The 24,014-nt window shown below is 42.7% G+C and overlaps 1 protein-coding gene across 1 annotated transcript in view; it reads right to left on the bottom strand.

Annotated features, from left to right (window-relative positions):
* LOC136854673 (carboxypeptidase D-like) overlaps positions 1–24,014 on the bottom strand; it is a 226,835-nt gene that overhangs the window by 106,911 nt on the left and 95,910 nt on the right. The window contains exon 17 of the mRNA XM_067131272.1: positions 21,027–21,186. Within this exon, the coding sequence (XP_066987373.1) occupies positions 21,027–21,186 (160 nt within the window). The remainder of the gene's footprint in view (positions 1–21,026; positions 21,187–24,014) is intronic.

Below are 24,014 nucleotides of genomic sequence, written 5' to 3'. Positions count from 1 at the left end.
CCATTTTCAAGGCAAAGAGGAAAGGAAAGGAAGGGAGACTTCCTACACTTCCTTACCCATCACAATGCCAGCTACAGACACAGGTCCTAGGGTACTGCAGTTATCATAAATCGTCTCCATGTCCTGCAAATAACGCATTGCGAACACCGTCTTGCACTTCCAATGTGTTGCCTCCAGGATGGCTGAGTGTGAAAGATTGTGTTTGAACGCTACTGAAATAGCCACTGCTCTAACCTCGTGTGCTTTAACTTTCAAAAGCGTTAAGTCTGTTTCTGCTAATTGACAGTATGCCTCAACTATGAGATCCCTCAAGAAAAAAGAAATGGTGTTCTTCGAAAAGGGTCTAGAAGGGTTTTTAACCAAACACCAGAGATTACCAAACTGGCCTCTAATCTTCTCCATTCAATGTAAATAATAACGGAGGGCACGAACAGGACACAGCTCTCTCTCTTCTTCTTCCGTGCCTAAGATATCCGATAAACTCGGAATTGAAAAAGAACGGGGCCAGGGATGTGACGGGTTCTTAATTTTAGCTGGAAAACCAAGCAAAAGGGAGCAGACTGCATTACCTTGCAAAAAACCGATCCTTTTGCTTATAGCTTGCAGCTCACTTACTCTCTTAGCCGTTGCTAAGGCCACCAGAAAGCGAGTTTTCCAAGTCAAGTCCCTTAGAGAAGAAGAGCGCATTGGTTCAAATCAAGAATCTGAAAGCCACTTAAGGACCACATCAAGATTCCAAGAGAAGGAAGCCTCTTTCTTGGACTTGGAGATATTAAAAGACTTAATCAAATCGCACAAATCTAGGTTGTTCGAGATGTCTAGGCCTCTATGACAAAAAACAGAGCTTAGCATAGCTCTGTAACCCTTTGTAGTAGTGACCGACAACCCTTTCGAGGATTTCAAATAGAGAAGGAAGTCTGCTATTTGAGTGATAGAAGTTTTTGAGGAAGAGACTTTATTTCTTCTGCACCAACTCCTAAAACATGCCCACTTAGCTTGGTAGACGTTACTGGGGAAAAGCGTCTACATTTGGCAATAGCCTCTGCTGCTGCTCTAGAAAAGCCTTTCGCTCTAATGAGTCTGTAGAGAGTCAAAATCCTGTTAGGGTCAGAGAGGATAGTCGTTGATGAAACTTCCTGACATGGGGCTGTCTGAGCAGACTTGGAATTTCAGGAAAGAGCCTCGGAAAATCTACGAGTAGATTGATTAGGTCTGGGAACCACTCCTTCTGTGGCCAGAAGGGCGCCACGAGAGTCATCTTTACATTTTCGTGAGAGCAAAACTCCCTTAATTCTTCCCGTATCATTCCGAACGGGGGAAAGGTGTAAAGGTCTAGGTTGGACCAGTCCAGAATCATTGCATATGTTGCCCAAGATAGCGGATCCGGGAACGGGGAATAAAACAGAGGAAGATGGTAAATCCTGGAAGTTGCAAATAGGTCTTTGCTAGGTTGACCCCAAAGTTTCCAAAGGCTGGCACAGACCCGAAGATCTAATGCCCACTCCGTGGGTAGAATTTGCTTGTGACAGCTCAGCTCGTCTGCCAGGACACTGCACTTGCCCTGTATTAATCGGGTGACTAATCGTGTCTGGTTCCGATCCGCCCAACATAGTAGATTTCTCGCTACTTCGCAGAGAGAAAAGGAGTGCGTTCCTCCCTGATGTTTGATGTACGCCAGGGCCGTGGTATTGTCCGCATGTACCGCTACAATCTTGTTGTGTACCTGCGTTGCAAAGTGTTGCAGACCAAGATGTATAGCCTTCAGCTCTCTCACGTTGATATGTAATCCTTTTTCTTCCAACAACCACTTCCCCGAGACTTCCAGGTTCCCCAGGAGCGCTCCCCAACTACATCTGACGCAGCCGGAAAAGAAGTCTAGGTCGGAGCTCATTGGGGCGAGTGACTTCCCTTCTGAAAGTCTGTCTGTAAACCTCCACCACCGCAGATCCTCCTTTATCTCTGGGGTTATTGGAAAGACGTGGCAGTCCTGATGAACTTTTTGATCCCAGCACATCCTTAAATAGAGCTGGAGAGGTCTCATGTGCAGTCTTCCTAGTCTCACGAATTGTTCTAGAGAAGCTAACATCCCCAAAAGACTCATCCACTGGGTGGCGGAGCACAAACGAAGCAAGAGAAAGAGGTTTACTTTCCTCAGACAGTCTTCTAATCTCCTGGGTGACAGAAAAGCCCGAAAACTCAGAGAGTCTATCAGAAATCCCAAATAAAGAGTCCTCTGAGTGGGAATCATTTGTGACTTCTCGAAGCTGATTGTTAGTCCTAAATCCTGAGTCAAGGGAAGAGTTTTCTTTAAATCGTTCATGCATTGTATCTTTGTGGGCGAACAAATTAGCCAATCGTCCAGGTACAACAGGATACTCACTCCCGCTAAACGCAGCCAACCCACCAAAGGAGCCAACACTCGCGTGAAAACTTGTGGGGCATTAGAGAGACCGAAGCAAAGTGCTCGAAATTGAACAATCTGGTCCTCGAAAACGAAACGTAGGAATTTCCTCGAATCCGGACGAATCGGAATATGGAAGTAAGCATCCTGCATGTCCAGGGAAACCATCCAATCCCCCTGATGGATGGACGCCAGAAAACTGAGTGGACGGTTTCCATGTTGAATTTCGTTTTCTCTACGAAGACGTTCAAGGCACTTATGTCGAGCACTGGTCTCCAACCTCCTGAAGCTTTGGGAACTACAAAAAGGCGACTGTAAAATCCTTTCGTGTATACTTTTCTCATACCCTATAGCCTTTTTGTTCAGAAGAGATGACACTTCCTTCAACAAAGCCAAATACTTCTCTGAGCCGATGGAGTAGGCTGTCAATACGACGGGTGTGTCGGTCAATGGTGGATTCTCCTTGAAGGGGATAGAGTATCCCACCTTTAGAACTTTTACTACCCACTGATCCGCTCCTCTTCTGCTCCATCTCTCCAAAAAGAGACGAAGCTTGGCCCCTACTGGAGCATGAAGGACAAAATCCTCACTTGCGAGAGGATGATCTTGCTGAAGATCTTTTGATTGCTCGGGGAGCAAATCTAACCGATCATCGGGCCCTGGGGCGTGCTCTCTGAATTCCTCTACGAAATGTCTTAAGGTGCTTGAGCGATGATGGTTTAGTCGAGAATGCAGGACGATCCTTCTGGTGCTTCGTTGATTGAGTCAACCAATCCTGTGTTGACTTTTGGTGCAGGCTCACTGCAGTGTCACTTGGAGCCTCGATGGCACAGTCGGTTACAGCAGCAGCTTCGGACTTCGTAGAGGTCTGTGGTGCGGGTTCAAATCCGCAGCCGACTGATCAGAGGCGGACACTTTGCTATCCATGTAGACACCCCGGGATTATGTATGAGGCGCCTAACGGCAGAGTGTCGTAAGCGACACCGTCGCCGATTTGGAGTTAAGCACACCAACGTCATCTCTAACCCTCTGGCTGTCGGGAGAAGAAATTTCAGTTCAAATTTCCCGCAACAACAAGGTCAAAATTCTCATTTTGTAACATTACTTCTTTTCCTTAGTGATGCTAAACATGGCTGCACTGGCTGGTCTGGGTGGCAGAGAGTCACAAGCGCCTGTGGTGCATAAACCAATCATGAGTCCAGAAGCCCTGCCACACCTCCCCCACGGCCAGTGAGAAAGGCTAGCCATCAGCGGAGGCGCTGGCTATCACTGCAATAAAAAACATTCTTGTACCTTCCTTCCCCATGATCGCCTCTGGATTTAATGTGCTTCTTTTTGTTCTTTATTCATTAATAATACTGGTTCCTCTTCATCATGTCTGACACGAATGTAGATGACAATGTTCCAGCTTCCAGGGGCAGAAAGAGAATCCGGGACTTTGCTAATTGGAAGCAAAATGTAGCCAAAAGCTTACGTAACAAAGGTGAGCCGTATGTAAGCTGAAAAGATCTGGTTCCATTCATCCCCCAGATTTTCATGACATACTTCAACCAGGTTTTTTGTGATCAAGATACCCTCACTGCTACTCCAGACACCAAGATACTCCTCATGAGAATGACGTGGATAATGATTTACTGGACTATGACGTCTGATTCTCGCCTGAAGTAATTGGCGCTTACGTTTTTTCCAATCAAAATGTATTTTAGCCATTATTACGGCAGTTATTATTATTTTGCAGGTGAGACGACTGTATCAGCCTCAGAGTATTCTGATTAAAATATCTTATTATCTTTCTACTGCTATTTTATTGTGTAAAGCATTAGCTTTTTAGGTCTTTTTTGAAGGGAACAAAATCACCTAGTTATTCCTGTAAGATTAAGATAATCAAGGAAATTATCCAGAATGATAAATAAAACAAAGATATCTTTGGGGGGGTCCTAGAGGGGTTACAGGGGCACTGGTGTGTGTTTCTGGGTTTCTCGACCTGTGTCAGCCGGTGAAATAACCTTTCAGCACTTATTTCAAGGTAAAGCTATTGCTAAATATACCAGAGAAAAGCTAAAAAGCTAAGCCGGAGTTACTACCCCCGGTGCGAGCTCCATGGTATGGAGTCGTGTATGAGAAAGGGTGAGATTGTCACAATCACAGGCCTCCGCCCTGTAAATCTTCCCAATGTCAAAAGTCCTACCGGTGAGGTGCCGTTACATACCCCGCACCACTGCGGACTGTAAACAAGCCGCGTCACCCTCATTCCACTTTTAGCACGCGTTCGCTGTTGTTGTGATTCTCCTCGTAGCGCTTTTGTTGGTTTTTCAAGCAATGGCATCTTCATTGGATTCATCACCTAAGTTGAGTACCATCTCTATGTTTTATTTGGGTGGTTGAGAAGTTTTATTTCCCCTAGTTATATAATTAGGGGATTTATTGTCAGTCTCATTCCCACCGCCCGCGCCATGTGACCTTATGTCATTTCTCGACTAGGTCGGGGTTTTTTCCCGTCCCCCTTTTTCCTTATACCCTTTTGTTTATTATTATATATATATTCAATTGGGTTTTATATATATATTTTATTACCCTTCTCTAGGGGAGTCCCTTTTATTGTCGTTTAGGCTTGAGTTTCCCCCTGGGCCTATCCGCCATTATTCCTTGTTATACACGTTATAATTTGGACATTGCTTCCTCCAGGGTTGGGATGTTTTGTTTGAGATGGCACGTTTATGCTTAAATTGCTTATTTTATGCCAAGCGCACGGATGTCTTTGATATTTACAGATATTATCTGAGAAATTTTTGTCTGGAAGGTCGGCCATTTTCCTCCGCGCTCATATCGCGTGAGGCTTGGTCTCCTTTCTACATGCACTTATGATTATTTAGATCATTTCATTTTGCCTAGGCTGAGTTACTGTAAGTTGGTGGAGTAGTTACTTCTCCTGGGTTTCCTTCCCCAGTCCCCAGCTGGGTAAGGTTAGCCCTAGGCTATGGCTTAGCGGTCCTCTACTGGCCAGGAGAGAGCTCTGTGTGTAGGGGATTCATGGTGGCTTCCCTTTATGTGGCGTTGGTTGGTGAGTGGGGCTGACGCTTTTCCCTCTCCCTATTTCGGCCTTTCCGTTTAGTCTTTACAGTACTAATAGTTAAGCTGGAATAACGAGGGTTCCTCGTGTTCCTCCTCCTTCCGAGCCACATCTTCGGGCTATTCTCCACTTCATGTTTTACCCCTCCTAACACATTCTCTCGCCTATCGCCTTTCCCCCTCCTCCCTCTCTCACCCTTGGTTAACTTTCATTATATGTTATCTTACCAAGGCCGAGATTTAGCCTTTCCTTTCGCCATAGCCTATACCCTCCCTCTGCATTGATTGGCTGTTCTCTAGTCACCTGACCTTATCCGGTCATTCCTTTCGAGACTACAGTAGGGGACCGGTGCTCCCACACCCCTGTTTCCCATCCCTTTCTTTTGCTTTGTCTTTGAGTGTTCCATCTCTTCCACTCTTTCAATATCGTTCGTACATGTTCGTCCGATCTTAGAGAGGGAGTAGATTCTCATGGCGCCTGGGGTGTGCCTACCCACTCCCTGGTCGCTACCAGAGTCCCACACTCATAGCCTATACATCCCCTCCCTTCTTGTGTCAGTACGCGTCTTTTCCCATCCGAGACACCTCGGGTGGGGAGACAGTGTTCTAGTTGCCAGTTGGAGTATCCCACCTGACTGTCTTCTGCCGTTCACACGGTACGACACTTATATTGTCCTCTTCATATACACCCTTTTCCAGTATCTTCTCTCCACCAGCTATTTACCTTGGTGTTTTTCTTTGCTTGGTGGCCGGATGTTCTTGTTTCCCCTACTCCGGTGGGGACGGTGTTCACTACACCTCCTCCACCGTCACTGTTCTAAGTACAAGACTCTCTCCGGCCCCAAGTGGGAAAAGTATACCCTATAGTAATCTTTCCCCTAGTCGCAGATGTTTTTGTTCACTTCACATACAACATACTTATTATTATCTACCCTTGGCGCCGGATTAACTCCGGCGGCTTCTTGGGGAGTTTTTACATATCCGATAGGCCCTTTATCTCCCCGGTTTACTCCGGCGAGTCCTATCCGGATATATTTTTGTATATATATAGGTGTGGGTATGTGGGTGTTCATTTATCAATATTTAATGTTATTTAATGATATGTTAACTATCCTTTTGGGACCTTCCCCGTCGTTCCGGATTAACTCCGGCGGTCCCTCTAGGTAGTTAATCATGTTGTTCCAGTAGCCCCCGGTTAATTCCAGCGGGGCCTACTTGGATTACTACTATTCTAAGACACTACTCCGGCGGTCTTATTAGCATACTCATTTATCGTTCAACTTACAGATGGTGCGTTGTCAGGAGCAGGGGTGCACTGCTGTGCTGAACCAGGCCAGCGGGCATGAAGTCTGCAGGTCCCACTCCGGCTGTGCTGTCCACGTGGGGGACCTGACTGTTTGGCACCCTGACGGTTGTGAAGTGTGCTACGCTCTTTACGAGCAGGTTCTGGATGAGTCGGTAAGAAAATCTTCCACTCCGGATTAATGTTTATCCTCAATTTTGTCTTTGATGGATAATTGTAACATATTCTCCTTTTAGGAGGCCCAATCACCTATCTTCCTTTCCCCCCTTTTCAGATTGACCGCAGCTCCCGGGACTCCGCTTTATCGACCCTCAAGTCCTGGGTTGGCGGCTTCGGGAGGAACGTCGGGGCAGGGGAAACCCTACATCCTCTGCAAGGGCGTTTGCAACGTTCTCTTCCCGGCGCCTGGATCTCGGCTTCCATTGCGGATGAAATAGCCGCCCCCTTAATCGCCGGGATCCGGGAGATGGCGCAGCCCTCCCAGGAAGAAGTCGCTGCTTGCGGTATCGTGAGCGGGAGGACGTTAAGGCCCTCAACCTCAACCTGGAGCCTATGAACGTAGACTTGGAACAGCCAGGTAAGGGGGTAAGTGAGGCAGGTGATCTATTATTTAGTTCTCCCTCTTCTACTGCTTCTTCCTTCAGAGGATTTGTGAAATCCTCTTGCCTTATGGACGGTGCAAGGTCTACCGTCCCTAAGGTTAAATCTGTTAAGAAAAAGACCTTGAAATCCCAGAAGGTCCGCTCCGAGGTTCCCTCGAAGATGTCACGCCCCTAGCCCCGTGCCGTCCTCTGAGCAAGGCCTCTACTTCTGGGAAGGGAGCACGGTCAAAGCATAGTAAGGAGACTCCCACCCTCCTTCCTTTGATGCGAAGCGTTTGCTGAGCTTCTTATGAAGCAGTTTGACAAGAGAGTTGACGACAAGCTGTCGAATTCTCGAATCAGCTGTCTTCTTCAAACGCTTCTATGCTCTCCTTATCAGAGGAGGTGAAGTCACAGAGGACTTTGATCTCCGGGTTCATGAGTGGCGGAGCGGCCAACAAACCCTTCTCCGTCCCAGATACCTCCAACCTGCCCCCTTTCGATAAAGGGAACCCTGGCGCCTGACCCTCTTTGCTCCCCAACATGAGGGTACTCTCACTATTGAGGGGCTTAGGCACTGCAGGTTGGAAGAACTGGAATTCTTCCCTCCAAACCTGAAATCCCCTATGCAGGATATGCCAGGCTTACAGAGGAGGCTTGGGTCCGGTCCGATAAGGTCCCAAAGGAGACAGTCATCTTCCCGAGGACCAGGCCCAATCAGCCCTACTACGGACCTTGTCAGAGTGGCAGGCGGAGAATACAAAGCTCACTCCGGCAAAAGGTGCATTTACCATGTTCTCTCTGGGGAAGCCCTCCCCTCAAAGCACCTCTAAAGTCGCCTCCTCACCAACCAAGCTTGCGTGGAGGGCAAACCAGTTCCTCATCTCCGGGAGATAGATCCCACATCACTGGTCTTACCCGGAGATTCCCAGTATTGGGCGGCAACCCGGATACCTTTTACGGTTACCCGGCTGGACCCTGACTGCGCCTCTAACCTCTTTAGCGAGCAACTCCCAGAATCCCAGAGTCGCTCCTGAAGGCCGAAGCAGACGCTAAGGACAGACTTAGTAGGTCCTTAAACTCATTGACTTTGGCAGAGGTGACGTCAGTGGTATACTGTGAGGATCCTCTTTTCCAGGTGTTGACGAAATCTCTCCTGGGAAGTTTCCAACAGGACCTCTATGATTTTGTAAAGGCCCGATTGAACTGCCGGAAGCACATCTTTTCGGCAGCTTCTATCCGTCATGAGCCTAACAGGCTCATAAAAAGCTCCATCTGGGGAGCTAACCTATTCCCTCAGGAAGAGGTTGATGCAGTCCTAGCAGAGGCAACTAGGGCCAACCAGAGTCTCCGCTCCCGTTGGGGTTTGTCCTCCAAGAGGAAACAATCTGAGCCCGCCGGAACTCACCCTAAACAAGGGAAGAAGTTCAAGAAATTTAAGCGGCTCCCGACTCAGACAGTACTGCAGGCCGTCCAGGTCCCCGGCCCTGGACATCCCTCAACCTCAGCCTCAACCTCAGTATGTGCTGGTTCAACCAGCCCATCAACCTCTCGCTGCCCCTTCTTACGTTTCCTCCCCTGCTTATAATGCCTCTTCGAAGCCAGGGAGCATTTCGGTCAATCAAAATGCAAAAGGAACGAGCTAGAGGGTACTTCAGAGGTAGAGGTTCATCCCGCTCCTCCTCCAAAGGAAGGGGAGGCAGGGGATCTAGAGGAGGCAGGCCCTCTCCCGCACAGTGAGATATCTCAGGTAGGCGGGAGGTTGTATCATTTTCGGGACCAGTGGAGCTTCAGTCCCTGGGCCCAGAGCATAGTCTCCAAAGGATTGGGGTGGGGTTGGATCAAAAGTCCTCCCCCCGCGATCAAGTTCCATCAATCACCCTCCAAGGCTCTGAAGGACTTTGTGAAAGATCTGTTAATAAAGAGGGCAATAAAGAAAGCGAGACATCTCAAATTTCAGGGCAGACTATTCAGCGTCCCAAAGAAAGGTTCCAGTCAACGAAGAGTAATTCTAGACTTGTCCCGTCTAAATTCCTACATTCAATGCGACAAGTTTGAATGCTTACAATCTCGCAGGTTCGGACCTTACTTCCCGTGGAGCCGTAACCACCTCTATAGATCTTTCGACGCCTATTATCACGTCCCGATTGCGAGAAGGTTCTCTCCTTATCTGGGGTTCAGACTAGGAAATCAAGCATACTCATTCAGAGTCATGCCATTCGGTCTCAATATAGCTCCCAGAATCTTCACCAACTGGCGGACACGGTAGTTCAACAACTCCGGTCCCAAGGGATCATGCTAGCCGCATACTTAGACGATTGGATCGTTTGGGCGTCCAACGTCGGCCGAAAGCCGGAGAGCGACAGCCATAGTAATCGGCTTTCTGGAATCATTGGGCTTTCATATAAACAGGGAGAAATCCCCCTAGTTCGAGAGTCGCTTTCAGTGGTTAGGAATCCAGTGGGACCTGGGTACACACAGACTATCCCTTCCGCCCGACCAAGCGGAGAGAAATAGCGAAAAGCAACCAGGCAATTTCTCAAGAACAAGAAAGCTTCCCGTCGTACCCAAGAAAGAATCTTAGGTTCTCTTCAGTTTGCTTCAGTGACGGATCTTCTTTTGAAATCCAAACTGAAGGATGTAAACAGGGTTTGGCGGAGTCGAGCCAATGTCAGATTCAGAGACAAAGTATCTCTGATTCCACCGATTCTGAAGAAGAGACTCCGGCCTTGGGACGTCCGTCAAGAGCTTATCGAAGTCAGTGCCCCTTCAGTTCCCTCCGCCATCCCTAGTGATTCACACCGACGCTTCCCTAAGCGGGTGGGGAGGATATTCCCAACACAAGAAGGTGCAAGGGACTTGGTCTACCATGTTCTGCCAGTTTCATATCAATGTTCTGGAAGCCATGGCAGTCTTTCTAACCCTGAAGAAACTGCGCCCGAACAATCGGATTCATATAAGATTGGTTCTCGACAGCGCAGTAGTAGTGCACTGTCTGAACAGAGGAGGTTCCAAGTCGAGTCGGATCAATCAAGTTATGATAGCAATATTTTCTCTAGCAAACAAACACCAGTGGCATCTGTCTGCTACCCACCTTGCAGGGGTTCGGAATGTCATTGCAGATTCCCTGTCCAGGACAACTCCGCTGGAGTCGGAATGGTCCCTGGACAAAACCTCCTTCAGGTGGATTTGCAACCAAGTTCCGGTCTCCAAGTAGATCTCTTTGCAACAGAGTGCAACCACAAACTACCTTGCTATGTGGCCCCAATCTGGACCCTCTAGCCCACTCCACAGATGCGATGTCCATAGATTGGAACAAGTGGAAAAGAATCTACCTCTTTCCCCAGTAAACCTGTTATTGAAAGTCCTTCACAAACTCAGGACATTCAAGGGCCAAGTAGCCTTAGTAGCTCCAATGCTAGAAGAGCAACTGGTTTCCACTTCTTCTAGAACTGAAGCTTCGGTGTTTGAAAATTCCCAACCCAAACTGACGCAAATAGTACAAACTCAGACTGTGTCAGCTTCCTCAAGAATTCAGAATGCCCTAGCTTTGTGGATTTCATGAAGTTTGCTGCTCAAAGGGATGCTAATATCGATCCTATTAACACTTTGTTCCTAGAATCAGATAAAAGGGAATCCACTCTTAGACAATACGACTCAGCAGTTAAGAAATTGGCACTCTTTCTAAAAGAATCTGAAGCTACAGTAATGACCACTAATTTAGCCATTTCATTTTTTAGGTCATTGTTTGAAAAAGGTCTGGCCCCTAGTACTATTACTACAGCAAAATCAGCCTTAAAAAAGATATTTTTGCACGGGTTTAAGATTAACTTAACGGACTCTTATTTTTCGTCTATCCCTAAAGCCTGTGCTCGTTTGAGACCAGTAACCCGCCCACAGTCGGTTTCCTGGTTCTTAAATGATGTCCTTAAGTTAGCCTCAGAAATAGATAATCATAACTGTTCTTTCACTAACTTATTAAGGAAGACCTTATTTTTAATTAGTTTGGCTTCAGGTGCTCAATTTCTGAACTGGCTGCCTTGTCTAGAGAACCCAATCATCTGGATTTCCTTCCATCAGGTGAAGTGTTACTAGCTCCTCACCCTAAGTTCCTAGCTAAAAATGAAGATCCTCAGGATAGGTGGTCCCCATGGAAGATCATCCCCCTCCCACAAGACCTGTCTTTATGCCCAGTCTTTACCCTGAAAGCATTCTTAGACAGAACCTCACACATAACTTCAGGGCCTTTATTTATAAGGGAAGGGGGAGGAACCATTTCTTTGAAAGCCATTAGACAACAGATCCTATATTTCATTAAACATGCAAACCCAGATTCAGTCCCAAAAGTGCATGACATCAGGGCAGTGGCCACCTCCACTAACTATTTTCATTATATGAATTTTGAGGATCTGTCAAAGTACACAGGGTGGAAATCCCCTGTAGTCTTTAAACGCCACTACCTGAAATCACTAGAAGCTCTTAAATTTTCTACAGTGGCGGCAGGGAACATAGTTCCCCCACCAGTATGATTCTTTCTGTACTCAGTCACTCTCCTCCCTCCTACCTGCCTCATTTATTCCCCTTTGGTCATCTCCAGGTCAGGCATGCTTCACACCTTCTCCTGACCATGTCATGAATTTATCCTGTTTATTGTTTACCTCATTTACATATATTGTTTTGTATTGTTTTGTGGAACACAGTTCCTTATATTAGTTTTATGTATGTGTTTAGTACTTAAGTCTGTAATTTTAAGTACTCTTCTCCATTCAGGATCTTGTATTCATGTATAATTATGTTATTTATAAAACTAAGTATATTACGGTGTCATCATTATGTCTTAATGCCATTCTTGCTACTAAGTTATTAAAACTCTTGCAGATGTTTAGTTTTATTACTTTCCTCTACAATCTTCTTTTGTTTCAGAATGGTATTTTGATTTCTCTGTTATTATTTCACCGGCTGACACAGGTCGAGAAACCCAGAAAAAGGATTTTGACAAAGGAAAAATCTATTTCTGGGGAGAGACCTGTGTCACCCGGTGACCCCCCCATATTTCCTCTTTTCCCCCCCTGGTCAAATACCATTCCGGTGTGGGGTGCTAATGTGGAATGTGGGTGACGCCGGCTTGTTTACAGTCCGCGAGTGGTGCGGGGTATGTAACGGCACCTCACTCGGTAGGACTTTTGACATTGGGAAGATTTACAGGGCGGAGGCCTGTGATTGTGACAATCTCACCCTTTCATACACGACTCCATACCATGGAGCTCGCACGAGGGTAGTAACTCCGGCTTAGCTTTTTAGCTTTTCTCTGGTATATTTAGCAATAGCTTTACCTTGAAATAAGTGCTGAAAGGTTATTTCACCGGGTGACACAGGTCTCTCCCCAGAAATAGATTTTTCCTTTGTCAAAATCCTTTTTTTATGGGATTCAGTGTACTGGAGTATAAGATTGATTTCAAGATGAATGCAGTCATCACTTTATCTTTCGGCATGCATTAAACTCTTGGCTATTTTACAATGATGGTTTGAAAGCAGACACAATAACCTTTATTTTAAAACAAACCCCAGTGTCGTACCTCATTTAAATGCTGAGATATCGCATTCTGAAAGTGGCCAAACTTTGACTGCGTTTTTCTCCAATTTTAGTTTTTGGCGCTTGAGACACTCTGCCATTAAGCGCCTCGTATGTAATCAACGGATAGGTTTCCTTAAAAAGCAAATGGGTGTTACAGACTAAATACACACACAAAACAAAGCCACTCCAACATCTTCTAAAAACATAAACATCTCACACGTCTCGAACTCTCGACCTACCCGTGCAACAACTTCTCGCTGCTGGGAAGAAAGGGCGTTGGGTCTGGTATGATACATGTACCATACGTTACCGGGGTCTAAGCGATGTCAGGCAGGGCAGCCGATCGAGACTACGGTCTACCCCAAAGCCAAATCAAAAGTCCTTCAAAAGAAGGCATCGTGCTTACCCCATACAAAAATGGGAAAAAAGCACGTTAAAAAGAAGAAGCAGCTCACTGCAGTGTCATTTATGGTGGACTGAGGAAACAAATGCTGTTTGTCCAGAGGAGAAAACAGTAGAGCCAATTTCTGTCAGGCAGTCACACCCTTCAAAGTGAATGAGACCCAGAGTTCACGCTTCTTTAAGACGTCCATGGCGTACAGTGCAGCTAATTCATGGGAGCCATCTCTAATGGCTTTATCTGCGCAAGACAGGAAATTATCCAGGTCTGTGAGTTCATTGCACCCAAGAGCTGGTTCTTGAATTTTCTTGGCAAGCGCTCCTAAACACCAGTCAAGAAAACTCAACACTTCAAAGGCCTTAAAAATACTTTTCAAAAGATAATCCATCTCCTGTGCCGAGAGGGTTTTTGCCAACGCGAGAGCCGATCTCCGTGCCGAGTCAGTGAGTGCAGAGAAGTACCCCTGGGAGGAGGCAGCCACTCCCAGGGAAGGAGCTTCTCCTGTTGCGTATGACAAATACCTCATACGTGAGAGGCGAGAGGGGGGAATGCTAAAAAAGCTCTCCCTTGAACCCTCTTCTCGGAAAGCCATTCCTTCACTAGTCGAAGAGCTTTCTTCGAAGATTTGGAGAGAACCATCTTCGGTAGTCGAGACGAATCCACAGACTGAGAGTTCATCAAATAAGATGAACTTGGAGAGGATGGAGAGTTCAGAGAGAAAAACCCCAGGAAATGCTGAAGAAGGCACTTGAGGAGAGAAGCATACGGCATCGAAGATGTATCTTGCTCCTCTTCATCCGCCGAAGAGATTTGAGAAGTCATTGCAACTAAATCAGGGGCAGCCTGAGCTGTAGGCTTCTGCAGAAGGTTAAGGATGCTATCCAACTTGTGTTGCAATGGTTTAAGAGAGGGGTCCAAAGCAGGGGAAGGCTGACTGGAAGTTGCAGGGCGCTTGGAGACTCGAGGGGTTTCGAGCGTTATGGGAAGATCGGCAGCTTCGGGGCGCTCCGACAAAAGGGAAAGTCTGGCCACTTCAGGGCGCCTGAAAGCGTCAAGGCACTTCGCCATATCAGGGCGCTGAGCATTGGGGCGCTTGGCCGCATCAGGGCGCCTGGCTGCTTCCTGGCGCTCAACAGGACGTTCCGTCAATACTAAGCAAGCCGAGAGAACAGGGCGCTTACTAGAAGACTGACGCTGTCTGCCCGAGAGGAGAATCGGGCTAGAACCTCGTTCCTAGCGCAGAGGAGAGGAGAAACGTTCTGGAGTGTCCCACTTGCTGCATGACAGCTGAGGACTAAAAGAGGGCTCCCTCAATCTCTTGCAAGGGAGATGCGGGGACTGATCCTTACCCGAGAATCGTCTCTTCAGCGGGCAAGATTCATCAGGAAAACTACGAAGACGGCTCTTGCGAGGTGACGACTCCTCAGAGCTAGAAGAAAGCCAATGAACTTCCGAGATGCCTTTCCAGCGGCTGTCTTTAGTCGCAACCTGGGATGCAACAGGTTGGACTGAGGGGACAAGTGCTCGTGGGCAGACCCCACCAACCTCCCCTGGGCTACCGGTATGCCTCCTCTCAGGTGGCGGGGAGTATGGCAGGGACCTAAGCCTAGGAGAATCAGTGGGATGAACAGCCGCCTCCTCCACTGACACTTCACCTTTTGCACTGTTTTCAAATTTGTCCATCAGGACACGCATTGATGCCCCTAACTGGGCCACTGTACTTACAACAAGATTTAAGCGTTTCTCAAATTTATTTTCAAGGCTGGCAAAGCGAATGGGTTCGGAAGTGCTGGAGCCGGGAGAAATTAAGTATACCTTAGTTTTACCAGACCACTGAGCTGATTAACAACTCTCCTAGGATTGGCCCGAAGGATTAGACTTATTTTACGTGGCTAAGAACCAACTGGTTACTTAGCAACAGGACCTACAGCTTATTGTGGAATCCGAACCACATTATAGCGAGAAATGAATTTCTATCACCAGAAATAAATTCCTCTAACACTTCATCAGCCGGACGGAGACTCGAATGGAGCCGGGAGAAGGAGTAGGTGGTTTACGAAAATTAATTGATGCAGGTGGGGAAGGGTTTACAGCTGGAGAACAAATAGATATGTCAGCCTTATCTGATCTGGGAGTTGAAGCCTGACTACCTACTTTTCCGCTAGCTTTAGCGGCAGCTTTCCTCTTCCTATCTCTTTCTAGCTTCGCTAAATGAGGATTTAAGGTCTTCCATTTCTGTTCCCCCCAATCTCTGCATTCGTCACAAGTCAAATCTATTGAACAAACCTGACCTCTGCAACTGGAACAAAGGGTGTGAGAGTCGTAGGTCGCTTTTGTCATCCGTGTATTGCAGCCCTTACTGCAACAGTGGAAACTAGAACTACTAGTGTCGGACATTTCCTAACTAGTCAAAAAAGTCAAATCCGTGAAAAGTCAAATGAAAAAATGCCGAAACGGCTACAAATACTTCACCAAAGAAGAAAATACAAAGCCAATACGAATTCCAAAACTCTGAACTGCTGTAACAACACCAGGTGTTGATGCTACAAGCGGCAGAAACAAATTATCATGTTGGCGGTGTTGTTCCTCTTTCATACCCCTTAAGTGGGCAGGGCATAGTCACCTATACAAACAAAAGAATCGCTACCGCGAATTCAGAATTCTAACTGCCGTTCGAGTAGAAACTCTTAGCTAAGTAACTACTGGGTAAGTTACACATAAAAAAAAACAATTTTTTGTTGTTGTCAGTTGCAGTAAAGAGAAATGGATTAACATTCCCCGAGAGATTAAAGAGATAAACATCTCTCTCTCTCTCTCTCTCTCTCTCTCTCTCTCTCTCTCTCTCTCTCTCTCTCTCTCTCTCTCTCTCTCTCCCAGCACAAGAATGGCTGACTGTAAGTCGTAGTGGTAATTCTCTCTCTCTCTCTCTCTCTCTCTCTCTCTCTCTCTCTCTCTCTCTCTCTCTCTCTCTCTCTCTCTGGCTTCAGTAGAAATTTTCTGAAATACTGAAAATGCAGGTTACATCATTTTCAAGATGCCCAAAGAAAAGTATTTTGGATTTTTTTTTTACAACACCAGAACAATTTTTTATGTAAACCGGAGACTACCATATATAAAAATATATATATATATATATACAGGTTTACATTCATTTCAAAATGCGTCAAAACCGGAAAATTAAAAATCATAAGAAAACCTTACTTTTTAATGCTCTGATTGAAAACGATGTAAACTGCATTTTTATTGAGTTTTTCATCAAAAAAAACAAATTTGATTATTCTGCCGTTTTGGAGCCATTTTCTTCCGTGGATCGGCGTCAACGTCGAACCCGGAACATGCGTTGTAAACCGGGAAATAATTTCTGATGAATATATTTGAAAAGCGTTGTAACCTCAGAACGTCGTAAGTCGGACCCGTCATAAACCGGGACTGCCTGTATATATATATATATATATATATATATATATATATATATATATATATATATATATATATATATATATATATATATATATATATATATATATATATGTAGACTACCTTATATATATACAGGTTGACCATCACTAATCCGGCAATCAGTAGTCCGGAACAATCAGTAATCCGGCACAAATTTCGGCTACAGTAATTTCTGTTTCCGCACTAATTTTCAAATTTCCCGGGTCGCTGCGCTAACTCACTCGCTGGCCACTTCGATTTCGGGCGCAGTGTGCTGCCTCAACAAACATGCTTTTGCTGTTCCATTTTTTACATTTATTATTGTCTTTTGGCCTACGCTATGGTATATCGTATAGGCTACATATACGGTGGCCTAGCCTACATTATACTAAACTCTATTCACATATTAACAGTATTATACAAACATCAACATAATGAATGTGCATCTTTTTCATGGATCTTTTAAAAAGTTATGCTTTACTACATCGTATCCAATTGCGTATATTCTCATATTGCTTTTTTATTATAAACTGCGATCAATGTTTTGTTTTTGGAATCGATAACGCGGTGTTTATTTCGCCACATTTAACTCAGTTCAGAGAGCTTTTCTTGCTTCTAGTAAGCGTAAATGAATAGATACTTTTTTTATTTGGGACAAGGATATTTTTCGTTATACAAAATGTTTTTAAATCGAAATATAACTTAAATATGTTTCGTTGTGAAATTAATTTAGCTATTTTTTTCGTTAATATGTGACGTTCGCGGGATCGTGGCTGGCCGTTTTGGGGGCATGTTTGTTTTGTGTAAGAAAAAGATCAAGATTCCGTTCGCTATTTTCTCTTGATTTCATCATAATACGAGCTTTACGTATTTATCTTTTATCGGCGTGAAAACTGCAGTAATTTGTATTCTTTCATGCCCAGTAGTTTTGATTAAAATACATTCTCTCCAATTTTATTTACGGTCAAGTTTCATCCATGTTGCCGATGCACGATAATCTATAGTCACTAGCAGCTTGAACATTGCTTCCTCAGCTTCAGCTACAAATTGCAGCATAAAGTTACTGCAGCAGTATATTTCCTTGCCGATCTTTTCTCCAAAGCGAATGAGGGTATAGTGTAAAAAATATATCAGTCCTATTGTACTGTACTTAACGTCATTTGTAACATAACTACAGTAATTGTTTAACCGTATGATGGTTGAAATACAAGCATAACAGTTGTTATCCGGGACGATTATTAGCAAAACAACAGTTTCCCGTTCGGTTGTTTATGGCGGTACGCATTTACGCAAGAGTATAGCGTTACTAACAATACTTTTATCATTTTCTTTTACCTTTTTAACTAGCAGATGGAATAAAGAGATGGAGGAAAAGAAGTTGGTCTCACTCGCTGCCTGCGCCTGCGCAAAATCTAAAAATATTTCCTACATATTTTCGTATCGGTATTAATTGCTAACCCCATCGTAAACTCGAAATATCGTAAGTCGAATTATCGTAACTCGAGCACTACCTGTATTTGATAATTGTCTTTTCTTTATTAACCAACTTATACTGATTTATGGGATATTTTAATTCCAGGATGAGGTGCTTAGCTACTGGATTTTGTGCATTCTAGCCTAATAAATGGTTAATCCGGCAAAATGGCTAATCCGCACCCTCTAGGTCCCAATGATGCTGGATTAGTGATGGCCAACATATATATATATATATATATATATATATATATATATATATATATATATATATATATATATATATATATATATATATATATATATATATATATATATATATATATATATATATATATATATATATATATATATATATATATATATATATATATATATATATATATATATATATATATATATATATATAGTACATATAATATATATATATATATATATATATATATAATATATATATATATATATATATATATATATATATATATATATATATATATACAGTACATATAATTTATATCTATAAATATATAAGGTTTGTGTGTGTGTGTTTGTATGTATATATGTATTATATATACATACATATAAATACATATACACACATTTATGTTTTTTATATATCGCCCAAGAGACTTGTACTAAACATGGCACCAATTTTGCATGTAAACATGCTTACTGACTAAATTATATTTTACATAAAAGGGGGAAGAGAGTGATGGAAACACAATCAAAGATTTATCAAACAACGTGAGTCAACAGGGAAGAGAGAGAGAGAGAGAGAGAGAGAGAGAGAGAGAGAGAGAGAGAGAGAGAGAGAGAGAGAGAGAGAGAGAGAGAGAGAGAAATTTACCCAATTGTATCCACAGCCTACTAGATACTCCATCTATCCTGCCCAGAAGCGCAAATAGAAATGACGTTCCTTTCCGCTCACCACGCATGAATACAATGACTGTTGCCATGTAACACTTTTTCATCTGTTTCAGAGAGAGATTACACCCTTTTCCAAACACTATACTAAATTTTTTTTATCTATTTGAGAGTGAGAAACTATATGTATATGTGCATGTGTGCATATATGTATAAACAGTATGTATCCTAATGTCTGAATCTATAGCCAGCAATAATGTTTGTTTTGCTTCATCATATGCCTGGCAGTGCCAATACTGTTTGCTTTGCTCCAAACCCTTCAAACCGAATTTACGAAATCATACGAAGTCTAGAGCTGAAAAGAGGAAGGTTGGTTGTACATGCGCACCACCTTCATGTACCCAGTACTATGCAATAGTCTTGGATGGCAGTGCTCCCTGTACCCCCAAAAAACAAACTGTCAGTAAAGAAGAGGTTATTGACTGTAATGAAATAATCAACTGATCTGCCTCTTTCCATGCTGTCAGATTTTGACTATCTTTTATTTTTGGAACAATGATCACTTTTCTACTAATCCTGTAGATAATCAAACAACTTATTTTATGAATTTAGTCTGATTTCATATATTAAACATAAACCTCTTCAATCACTGATAACTCACAGTAAACTATGAGAGATCATGAATACAGTTAAAATTCATGTCTACAAAGAGTTTGTTTTCAAACTTGAGGAAACTTTTCACTCAATCAATCAACAGCTACTGATAATTACCTGTCAAATCTGGCAGTTGCCAGTACAAACACAAATATAGTCACCAAAATCATGCTCTAAACACTCACATCTTTTTGAAAACAATATACTTGCATAATATATAGTTTTTCAAGTTGTGTATTGGAATTTGAAAAAAAAAAATATACACCACCTCTGTTTGAATATTTTCTTTGTCAACTTTATAATTTAACATTAACTGGTAAGTAATTCTATTTCTGGATAATTGGTATGTAGTATGCTATCATATTGTATGTTGGTTAAATAGTCACACGTAATTCATATAAGAACAAAGATTCATAACAGTACTAGCCAACAAACCACACCAAATATACCTATGCCTCTGCACAAGATCGAGTGCAACTCTCTACATGTAAGTAAATGCACATGCTACTGTACCAAAAGAGACAAATATAAAAGAAATGGACACGGATAAACTAGCCGATGGTCAAGAAATAACAGCAATATTCACCTCTACTCTTTGTACCTAAGAAAGCAACGTAGTTAAATGATGATCCTGCCAAACTTTTTCTGAATAATTTTTGCTTACAAAGACTGCTCATATTAATAATTCCAGAGACTTTGAAATCTAGGACTAAGTTACTAAATTTCAAGTTCAATTATAGTAAGCTCTCTAAGTGAGCTCAAATATCTATTCTCCTTTGCATTCTTTATGTATGATTAACAATTCAATTATAATTTTATACAAAATAATATCTTTTTTTGTTCATTGATGGGGGCACAGCCCAAGTGATTTCCTGCCTAAACCCATAAGTCAATTTTATACAGCTACCTTGTCTTATGTCCGGTCTGCATGAATACACAACCTTTCTGACAAATTTGCTTCTTGTATTGCATAGCTGCAGTGAATTACTTGAAAAACTTATATTTTTTGTAGAGTTCTTTGGTTGCTTGAAAAATTTATATTTTTGTACTCTTGTTCACTGCCTACATTAATGTTACACAAGTACAAAAAATTATCCTTATTCAAGTGTGGAAAAAAAGGTTAGTTACTGCAAAAAAGGTATTTTCAATATTCTCGCATACAATTATAAATTAAAACATTCACTGTCTTCAAATTTATAAACAAGTAACAGCACTACAAGGAAATCAAATACTGTACAGGTACTGTAATATTTACAGAAATGATTTACCTCATGAAGACTCCACCAGATTCTAAGGAAAGCGCAACATGTGGGTGGATCTGTTCCATCAATCTGACTGTTGCTTCTGCATATGGATCACTTATCTCGGCTGCAAACAAGGCTCCAACTTCACTTTCCATTTCACTGACTCGACTGTATCCACACATACCTACAAATGTCAATTCAGAAGCGAATCAAATAATTATTGACATACTGTAGACTTAATCTTTAAATTATTAGAAAATAACACTTAAAACTAAATCAATTTGGATGAAAGGAATTTTATGAACAGTAAGCATAAGGACATTAGTCTAACCATAAACCACTGACATGTAGTGTATATTTAATCCAAGTTCTGTTCCAATTAAACAGTATTGTATTTGAGTTCAATACAGCTCTTCTATAATAATCTGACTGATCTGCATTACATCACAGATGCTCAATCAAATGTTCACTAACAAACCTGTGGTCTTAACATTATGATAAAATCTTCTAGCGCCAGCTGCAAACTGGTAAAAAACAATAGGAATTGTTTATGCAAGGAATTGGTGGCATCTGGCTGGTGGGCAGTAAATGTTAAGGTTTGTTAGCTATGAAAAATACAAATTAATTTTAAAATTTGTCATTTGTTCGTATGCGGAACAAACCTGGGTCTTAACATTAGGTTAGACTCATCTTTGGTGGGAAGTAAGAGAACCTTGAACCAACTGGAGGTTCAGCACACCTCGCCACACTTCCTGAATAAGAGAATTCACAGGAAGGAGACCCAAGCCTGAGTTGTTGGATAGAAGGGTATCTAACGGTCAGATTACTGGGCTAAAATACAATGCAGAGTTACTGCATAGGTGGAAGTTAAAGATCTATATTTGCTCAGATAACAAACTACGGTAGCCACCTAATCTTGTTTGATACCATTTCTCTCTTGCCTTGCTAGAGAGAAGATGGACTTGCTACTGACAGGTTATATTCCTGTAGAATATTAAAAACTATAATAGTAAGGTTGCTCACTCACCTGCATCTAGCTAGTTCTAGCTTATGATGGATCAACTCTCTCACTGCCCACTGGTAGAGAAGGAAGGGAAAATGGAAAGGAAGAAAGACCAGTCATCTCAATCACTCTCACTTTCATACTATCATCTTAGGTTAGATACAAACTGACCTGCTGGGGGCCAGGATGAGCTACACAATTTGTTGAGCAGACACCATCGAACCCAAGGAAAAAGTGTCCAAGGACCTGTGGGCAACATCCCTTGGGTAGAAGGATGTGAAGGTGGTTTGGCAAAGCCAAGAACCAGCCTTCAGAATCCTCTGACCCCTTTCGAGCGCTAGCCTATCACGTGCAGTGGGCGGGGCTTAGCTGCAAAGGGCCATGGATTTTGCTTATAATCTAGGCCACCAAAAACAGATTTATCTTTCAGTGGTCTCGGTATAATGCTGTATAAGCCGTGGCCCATGAAACTTTAACTATGGGCCGACGGTAGCCCATCCTATATCATTACCAGAAGGAAGATTATGGCTAAATTTAACCTCAAATAAAATAAAAACTACTGAGGCTAGAGGATGCATTTTGGTATGTTTGATGAATGGAGGTGGATGATCAACATACCAATTTGCAGCCCTCTAGCCTCAGTAGTTTTCAAGATCTGAGGGTGGACAGAAAAAAAAGCAGAAAACTTAAAACATTGTTTGTTCATGAAAAAGCATTTCAGAACAAGGAGAAAAATAACGTTAAAGAAGGAAGTTCTTAAAAAAAAGGTTGAGAAGATGTCTAAAAATAGAACAGTTGGCAGTCAAGAGTTGGATATCCCCTCCAACTCTCCACAGATACGTGACAGTAAAAGAAAACAGAATACACAAAACACACACCAAGGAGATCTGTGTTGGGTTTGTGTAAAATGAAAAGGTAACAAAAAAAGCAAAATTATATATCAAGAGAAAAGCTCCAAAACTTATACAGGCTAAAATGAGTCAACAAGGCAGCATAGCAAGAACAAGTGAAATGTGTCAATATATCAATATATATGCCAAGAATAAACAAAAAATATTAACAAGATATCATAAAAACAATTATATCCAAACACATAAGAGAAAAGTCGAATGGCAGGTCAGAGAAAAGAAACACACAGTCTCAATGAGACAGCAGCCAAAAGTAAAACTGCTTAGAATTGAACGCACACTGACTTGGTGGGTGGTGCTTCCGCCCATACAATTGGTAGCTATTACCATAACCACCTTGCAAAAGTTTATCAGGCAGTTTTCCAGCTTGCTGAAACTTAATCCCATATGTAAAGACCAAGGGTTTGTAATTATCTAGGAACAACACATAAATCATATGAGTACTGTATACCCACATAAATTACCTAATTACTGTATTGAAATGCAAAAGTTGTAATTATAGCATGGAAAATATGGAAAAATGGATGACAAAGTAACATGTTTATCTCTAATACTGTACTAAACAAAACAAATAAACATACATGCTACAAATGTACAAAAAATCTTTCTCTCTCTCTCTCTTTATGTCAGAGAGAGAGAGAGAGAGAGAGAGAGAGAGAGAGAGAGAGAGAGAGAGAGAGAGAGAGAGAGAGAGAACAAAAATACAACTCATACACTAGTGACAGTACATACACAATGGAGTTTCGAGCTGTGTGATTCGCTACTTCCAAACCTTCCAACCAACAGTGTGTCGCCATGTTGAGAGAGAGAGAGAGAGAGAGAGAGAGAGAGAGAGAGAGAGAGAGAGAGAGAGAGAGAGAGAGAGAGAGAGAGAGAGAGAGAGGTGAAGTGAGTTATGTTTACATCGGTAAAACAATTACAAATGTTGGGACGGTTTTTTTATAAAGTACATATTATGATGACAATAGATCAATATTGAGGAATTTTACTTTAACATTTTATAGATATTTTGCTGTGTTTATGAATATTAATATCTAAAAACTCGAAAATCATTTTTTATCATAAAAAATTTATTTAGTCACAAAAATAAAATGAAAATAC

This window comes from Macrobrachium rosenbergii, chromosome 29 (assembly GCF_040412425.1).
Source record: "Macrobrachium rosenbergii isolate ZJJX-2024 chromosome 29, ASM4041242v1, whole genome shotgun sequence".
NCBI classification, from domain to species: domain Eukaryota; kingdom Metazoa; phylum Arthropoda; class Malacostraca; order Decapoda; family Palaemonidae; genus Macrobrachium; species Macrobrachium rosenbergii.
The sequence above is the reverse complement of the archived record's forward strand: the minus strand, read 5'-3'. Positions and strand labels throughout refer to the sequence as shown.